The 7,870-nt window shown below is 55.3% G+C and overlaps 2 protein-coding genes across 3 annotated transcripts; both read left to right on the forward strand.

Annotated features, from left to right (window-relative positions):
• Positions 1-4,992, forward strand: CCDC28B (coiled-coil domain containing 28B). The gene is made up of 6 exons (XM_049878621.1): positions 1-73; positions 1,402-1,589; positions 3,485-3,651; positions 3,772-3,962; positions 4,179-4,201; positions 4,795-4,992. Exons 2-6 carry the CDS (start codon positions 1,426-1,428, stop codon positions 4,847-4,849), a joined length of 600 nt encoding a protein of 199 aa, XP_049734578.1. The 5' UTR covers positions 1-73; positions 1,402-1,425; the 3' UTR covers positions 4,850-4,992.
• Positions 4,993-5,072: 80 nt separating this feature from the next.
• On the forward strand, positions 5,073-7,814 carry IQCC (IQ motif containing C). Of its 2 annotated transcripts, XM_049878609.1 has the most exons (5): positions 5,073-5,335; positions 5,742-5,885; positions 6,128-6,365; positions 6,594-6,712; positions 6,832-7,814. In XM_049878609.1, exons 1-5 carry the CDS (start codon positions 5,294-5,296, stop codon positions 7,675-7,677), a joined length of 1,389 nt encoding a protein of 462 aa, XP_049734566.1. In that variant the 5' UTR covers positions 5,073-5,293; the 3' UTR covers positions 7,678-7,814. The 2 variants fall into 2 exon arrangements, with proteins under 2 accessions (XP_049734566.1, XP_049734565.1); XM_049878608.1 differs by having other exon boundaries at positions 5,331-5,885; positions 6,832-7,680.
• The last annotated feature ends 56 nt before the right edge of the window (positions 7,815-7,870 follow it).

Below are 7,870 nucleotides of genomic sequence, written 5' to 3' on the forward strand. Positions count from 1 at the left end.
GGTTCCCAGGAGGAGAGAGCTGAGCGCGAGAGGAACCTGCGCCGAAGCATCGCTTCAGGCCCCGAGCCTCCAGGTCAGTCGCCCCCGAGGGGTGGGGGCGGGGGCGGGATGACGCAGGTCTGACGCTCGATTTCTGACCCGGGCTCCCGAGCTGGCACACATGGCTTTGGAGCCCGAGTGTGGGAAATAGATCCCGGGTGGCCCCCAGCCGCTTCTGGGGAGCTGGGGCGCCTGCTCAAGTTTTCCTGTATCAAGTCCCTAATTGGGTCAAGCTACTGTAGGGAGGGGCGGATAATGCGGCTCCTGTCACCCCTCCACCACACCCCCAGACCTATTCGGTGCCAGCCAGCCAGGTGCCGGTTTAAATCCCTCTTCCTCTCCACCACCCCCCGCAGACAGACAGACACATACCACCACCACCATCCTAGAGTGCAGGGTTGGGCTAGGTGGCTCCAGCCTGGAGCAATCAGCTCAAAAAAAAACAAACCCTGCGCTCCCAGGCCCCCAGAGAGGAGGACCACAGCAGACTGGAGCCTCAGGGGGCAGGGCTGGACTGGAGGCCAACTGGGCAGTGCCAGCCACAGGCTCGGCCATTGTTGGAGGCCAAGGCAGCCAGCTGTGGACCACCCGCCCCACCCTGGCAGCAGCTGAGGCTGTTTGTCAGTGGAGCAGGGACCTCCTGACCTGGAAGGGAAGGTTGAAGCTGGTAGAAGCATGTCCCAGGCAACTTCTGGAAGTCTTGTGGTGTTTGTGGTTGGGGTGGGGGAGGAGGGATGCCAGTGTCTAAGTGCGAGAAAACTCCCAACAAACTCTGCCCCATGTGCCAGGGCTTCCCCTACTATTACTCATCCTCTGGTGGTTCCTGCCTGACACTGGGGCCTCCCAGGTGCCCCCACCCAGGCCTCGGTCACGTCCATGCTGACGGTTTCTCAGTGTCTGCCTAGGGGAAGAGGGAGTTGATAAATAAAAGGGGCCTAGTTGACAGCCCTAATCCTCAGCTGGGCTCTTGCCTGTTGGAATCCACCCTGTCTCCCCCTACATTTCCTCTGCCCAGCCCAGCCCCCTCGGCCACAGGGACAGGAAACTCCAACAGCAGCAGCAGGGTAATAGTGTCTGGCTCAGCCCTTTCAGGCAGGACCTAGGTTTTCCCCGCTAAGGCTAGAGGGCAGGAGAGGACATGGGGTGGGCCAGGGAAGGCCCTTCAAATGCATATCCATGCCCCCAGGAGCAGGCGCTGGCATCTGGCCCTGCCTCCACTGTACCCATGAGGGGATATAGCCCCTTACAGTTGTGAGAGGACAGTTAGAAAGTCCAGGGCCCTTCCTTTGCAACTCTCAGGGGTTGCCAGGTGAACGGTTGAATTGGCCCCTAGCTGTCTTAATGGGGCTACCTGTCTCTTAGGAACTGAGGCCCAGCCCACACCCAATGGATGACAAGAAGAAGAAGAGGAGCCCCAAGCCCTGCCTGACCCAACAAACCCAGGCCCCAGGCACGTTTCGCAGGGTCCCTGTACCCACCAGCCACAGTGGCTCCCTGGCCCTGGGACTCCCTCACCTGCCATCTCCCAAGCAGCGGGCCAAATTCAAGAGGTGAGTACAGAAGGGAAGCAGAGAAGGGAAGGAGGGATCCCCACTCCAAGCTGAGCCCTGTGGGGAGGGAGGCAAGGGGGGACTCCAGTCTTCAACTATTTAGCAACAATTGATGCCTCCCATTGGCTGGGCCCAGCCTGAAGCACATCCCAGGAAACTTAGGAGATGATCAAACCCAGTCTCTGTCCTCAAGTATGTGGGGAGAGGGCCAGGTGGATCATTGGGGTCACATATAGTGTGATGATCACTTCAGAGAAGGGAGAGAGTCAGAGAAGGCTATTGGGCATAGGGAGAGGGAGAAACATTCCAGACTGAGAGGCCCACCTGGCACAAGTATGGAAGAAAGAGACTACCTAGGAGATTCTGAGAACCACAGGTGGTTTGGTCACCTGGAGTATCGGGGGCCAGGAGAGTTGAAGGGGAAGCCAGGGTGTACAATTTGAATTCTCTGCTGAAATTTTTTTTTTTTTTTTTAATGATTAGGACTTTGCATCCTACCCTATAAGGTGCCCCTGTTTGTTCCCCACTAAAGACAATGTGTTTTTTCTCCAATTCTTTCCAAATAAAATCACTGTGTTTCCCTTTGGCTTTGCACACCGCCTGCCTGAGAGGCCTGTTTGGGGATAGCCAGCAGTGGAGTGTAGCTGAAGCTCAGGGCTGGGATGGAAGTAGCAGGAAATACAACTGGAGAGGTCGAGGCTACACTGGAAGGGCCTTTGAGGTTATCCTGAGGGTAATAGAGAAGTTAAAACAGTGTTTCAATAGAAAAGGAGCAGGAGGATATTTTTTGGAGGGGTAAAATAGGATATAGGAGCCCAGGTGGCACAATGGTTAAGTGCTCAGCTACTAACCGAAAGGCCAGCTGTTGAAATCCACCAGCGGCTCTGTGGGGGAAAAGACCTGGTGATCTGCCTTCGAAACCCTATGGGGCAGTTCTGCTCTGTCCTCTAGGGTCACCATAAGTCAGAACTGACTCAGCATGCAACAACAACAAAATAGGATATAATTAGGCAGTGCACATCAGTGTCTGCCTCTTTGCTACCAGGTGTCCCAACTATATGCTAAACTTTTCTCACTACATGGCACATTTAGAACTTAAAACATGGCAGACACTTTGAGGATAAAACATACATGCTAACTAATTGTTAGAACAAAGGGGCAGAGGTGAGAAGGAAACAAATGGCCCCTGGGGAAATGGACCTCTGCAATGAACACATTTATCTGTGAGGAGGAGAAAACAGAGGTAGTGATTGTTCAATTACTACCTGGATCTCAGATTAAATCCCCAAAATTATATTTTAGGAATAATACTGTACTTATAGGAGTCCCTGGGTGACACAAACGGTTAAATGCTCGACTGCTAACCTAAAGGTTGGCAGTGTGAACCCACCCAGAGGTACCTTGGAAGACAGACCTGGCGATCTCCTTCTGAAAGGCCACAGCCTTGAGAACCCTTTGGAGCAGTTCTACTCTGCACACATGGGGTCGCCAGAAGTCGGAATCTCCTCGATGGCAACTAAAAACAGCAAAATGGTCCTAGTGGTAATAAAGCGGTACCTGCCCCTATGGAACAAATTCACTGAGGATGGGGAGGACAAGTAAGTCCCCCTGGGGTCACAGGAGGGCAGTGAGGGGCTCAGGCAGAAATCCAGTAATAGCCTTCCAGACATGCCTCTGGCTGTGAGTGTCACTGGCAGAAAGAGACTTCCCCTGACTTCTTCCCTTCACCTCTTCCTGCCACCAAATCTGGCCAGTGCAGTGCCAGGGAAGCAACGTCCACTGATGTTGGTGGGTGAGTGGGCAGATGCATCAGTGCATACAGACTGATGGCACAAAAGACCCAGGAGTACCTGTCTGCCCCAGCCTGTCACCATAGTCATGCCCATCCCACCCAGGGTAGGCAAGGAGAAATGCCGCCCAGTGCTGGCCGGAGGTGGGGGCGGCTCGGCAGGCACCCCCCTGCAGCACTCTTTCCTGACTGAGGTGACCGATGTCTATGAGATGGAAGGGGGACTGTTGAACCTGCTTAATGATTTTCACTCAGGCCGGCTGCAAGCCTTTGGTGAGTACTGGAGAATGAGCCTAGAGGGTATGTGGGTGGGGCTGGAGGGGCTGCTCTCTGGGGTGTGGCTGGGGCCAGGGTCCCAAGCTGGCTCCCAGGGCTCAGACAAGGGCTATCCAGGGAAGGAATGCTCCTTTGAGCAGCTGGAGCACGTGCGGGAGATGCAGGAGAAGCTGGCCCGGCTGCACTTCAGCCTGGACGTGTGTGGGGAGGAGGAAGAAGAGGAGGAAGAGGACGGAGTCACTCAGGGTCTGCCTGAGGAGCAGAAGAAGACCATGGCTGACCGAAACCTGGACCAGCTGCTTAGCAATGTGGGTCAGGGCTGGGTGCTTCAGTTCCTGGGGGACCGGGGGTAGGAGAGGCACATGCTCCCAAGGCAACTCCTGACCTCTGGGTGAAAAGGTGGGGGGTGCATGGATCCCACCACTCCAGGGCCCTCGATCCCCACCAAATTATGGCCTCCACAGCATCTGGTGTCTCACCTGGCATTGCTCTTGACCAAAACCTCCCTTTTTCTCTGTTGACAGCTGGAAGATCTTAGCAATTCCATGTATCCTTTCCAAGGAAGCTGGCAGTGTGCGTGTGTGTCCTGAGATTGGGTCAATTTCTTCCTCCCCACCATCCCCTCAGGAGTACTCACATACAACCAACATCCCCAACCTTTTTAGTCCTATTGAGTCAGAATTAGGCACAAACTGCCCAGGTAGAGGAGTACAGAAGGAATTTTCCAAGTATTAGAAATAAGGTGTTTTCAGGGAATATATTTTACACACTGATCAAAATCTCTGCAAGGCTTGTCTGATGCCCTCAGCACTGAACAATCATTTTGATTAATTTTAGGCCACCTCCCCATCTAGTCCTCAGATGGAAATTGCACACACACACACACACCAGCCACTCTGTGGCTCACAGGTCCACCTGCTCTTTGACTAGGAGAAGGTAATGATCTGGATCAAGAGAGGAGAGAAGGCGACACAGCAAGAAGGTCACTGCGGGTGCAGACTGCAGCCTCAGACCATGAAGGCCCTAGACCCCCAGCCCGTTCCTTTGCACACTTGGGGAAGCTAAACCTATGCAGAATGGGAATATGGGGGTAGAAGGGATGACTGAGGTCCAAGGCGTCACAACCCTTGACTGGCACAGACAGAAGCTGCACCTGGCCGAGAACACTGGACCTGAGGATCAGTCAGCTGTGTAGGCGTCGGACCCAGGCCCAGACTGCCTTTTTTCATTCCCTTCAAACTGACTTTTTACAGGACTCGGGACTCGGGCGGGTATTCAGCAGCCCCCCAGGTGCTATGGGGAGGGGGGCACTGGATGGCATTAAACTCGAAAGAAAGAGGCTCTGTGTCCTCTCTCCTGTCATTGCGCCTTTGCTCGGCGGCGACGCCCGTGTAACCCACTTTTGGTTGGGAAGTCCTGCTCAGGTAGGGCTGGAATCCCCGGCGCGGCTCTGCGGGTGGGACTCGGGAGGTAGGGCGATCGAGACACGGGTGAGCTTGTCGCCAGGACGCGTCAAGCATGGTGAGGAGGACCGTTGCCGTGGAGACAGCAGGGGCGGGATCCGACAGGCTAAGGAGTGGCGCGGCCTAATGACGCACTGCGCAGGCGCCCTGCGGGCCGCGGTACCGTTGGCGCTGGAATGGAGCTGGAGCAGTTGTTTCGGAAGGTGTCGGCTCTGCAGGTGCTGTGCGGGGCGGGGAGGGCAAGGTGCACCTGATTTCCTCTCAGGAGATCCCGGACTGGGACCTTCGAGCGATATGGGGCTACCCGCGTGCCAACCTCTGGAGATGGCAACTCACCCCCTACCGCCCCAAAGAATGCTGGAATCCTCGGACCTTCCCACGCGCCCTTCCCCCCGCCCCCCACAGCTCCTGCTGGGATCAGGGAAAAGGTGGGAAGGGCCTTAAAGCGAAGTGGGGATTCAGGCAAGCATCCTGCCTTGAGCCTCCATGCAGTGTCACCTATCCTTTCCCTGGGGCCGTGCCCTCGCTTGCAGCGACCAGAATGACCTCTCCAGGAGAAAGCCCCAAGATACCCATTCTCTTGCAGTAATAAGGGTCTTCTTTCCCCTTCATTCTCCACACCAGGCTTGTGTCCGGGGCTTCTTGGTCCGACGCCAGTTCCAGAATCTGCGAGCTGAGTATGAGGCTACTGTACGGGAGATCGAGGGTGACCAGGGTGTGGTCCAGTGGACTGAGGGCTGGATTCCCAGGCCCCAATTTCTCCCAGAGGTAGTGCACACCCCAGAGGGAGAAAGGAGGAGGAAGGCCCTGGGTAGGGGGCTCAAGGGAATAGTGGAACCCACCCTTCCTGCTTTATTCTCCTGGGTGGAACCCACCTTTCCTACTTTAACCTCCTAGAAGAGGCTGCAGACTCACTGCCTCAGACCCCAATCCTTAATTCTCACCAACTTGTCTGCTGGATGAAGGGGCTGAGCTCTGGAGCTCTCATACCTCTCTGACTGATTTCTCAGAACGTAAAATCCCATCGGACCTGGAAAGCAGGAGAGAGAGTGACAAATCCAGAGAAGGAACTAGGGAGTCAATTTCCATGTAAAGAGCCTGAGGAGATGGTGCTGAAGAAGTCAAGAGAAAGCTCAGCAAACCCAGGAAGTCGAGAAGACAGCCCCCAACTTCAGGATAAGCAGAGCAGGAAAACCAGGAAACCCAGTCAAGGGGAAACCAGAGACTCATCAAGGATGGGGAACCCAGGTGACTCTCTGCCTAGATTAGGACAAGCCCTGACCCTCTTTGGGACTCAGCTTCTTGATCTGAAAAGTGAAAGGCTTGTGCTAGATAAAACTGCATTCCCTACTTCCCTCTTCCTCGTTGAGGGCAACAGATTAGGTGGATGGGGGAGGGTGCCAGTGTTCTAAAGCTAAGACAGTGCCCAGTATTGACCCCTCAAGGCTCTCTTCTTCCTCCCTCTCTCCTTCATAGAAGCCACAGATCCAGGACTGCCCTACAGCCAACTTGAACTCCAGGAGGTCCAGCACCTCCGCAGCCACTTGGCCATGGAACTGCTGTGGTTGCAACAGGCCATCAATAGCCGTAAGGAGGTGAGCACTAACTGAGAGCCCTTTCTGCACATTTAGAGTCAAGGGAAGCGGGGAGGGGAGGCCTGCTCCCATGCCCAAGCAGGCATGCCTGGTACAATGTCTGTCCTCTCTCCCAACAGTACTTAACTCTCAAACAAACACTGAGCTCCCCAGAGGCAGGCCAGACCAGAGATGGGCCCCTTGTGTGCCCAGACCACTTGAGACAGGCCTGTGAGAGGGCCCACACACAACCAAGCCCACCACTGGAGGACCAGTCCTGCAGAGAAAGAACCACCAGAGAGCTAGACCATGTGGATGACTCCTGCTGGAGGGTCAAGTCACAACCCCACAAACCTCCAGAAAGTCTGGCCATCACAGATAAAACCACTGCTGGGGCCAAGTACAGGGAACCATGCTATAGGAGGGCTGGATCACAGCAGCCCACACCATCAGACAATCAGGCCATAGGGGACAAGCTCACCAAAGAGCCAGATCGTGGAGAACAGGCCTCCAGAGGTACCTGCCTGCAGCTGATGAAACACCCTGAGGACCAGACTCCCAGAGGCCTCAAACCCAGGGGCCATTGTTCTGAGAAAGCCACAACACAGCTGCTCACGCTTCCGGAGGAGCCAGCTATTAAGGACAAGTCTCCCAGAGGACCAGACTACCAAGAGCCTGATTGCCAGAGTGCTGGACTACAAGAATCGGGCCTCTCAGAGGACCACATCATCTGGGATGGAACCTTGGCAGGGCCAGAGCATAGCAGCCTGGATCTCTGGAGAACAAAACCACCCAAGGGCCAGACCCTCAGTGATAGAACCTCCAAAGGTGGACTCTCCAATGAGCCTTGCCATGAAGGATGGACAAACCAGAGAACTGAACTATGGAGATCAAGGCCACCTAAGTACCTGTCATCCACAGGGTCAGACCATACAGGAAAGGACCACTGGAGGGGCAGATCATGGAAAACAGGACCACCAGGCTAGACCCTGAGGAGCCAGGGAGGATCAGGTTCCGAGAGGGATCCTATGAAAATGTGATGAGTGAGACAGGACCTCCCTGGCTCCCAGGCACCATCTCTCCCTCCTTCCCTGCCCCTGGCCATTGGTGGGGCCATTGGTGGGGCCATTGGTGGGACCATGAGGAGGTGGAGCAAGAGCTGGCACCAGTATGGGGAGA

This window comes from Elephas maximus, chromosome 3 (assembly GCF_024166365.1).
Source record: "Elephas maximus indicus isolate mEleMax1 chromosome 3, mEleMax1 primary haplotype, whole genome shotgun sequence".
In the NCBI taxonomy this organism is placed as follows: domain Eukaryota; kingdom Metazoa; phylum Chordata; class Mammalia; order Proboscidea; family Elephantidae; genus Elephas; species Elephas maximus.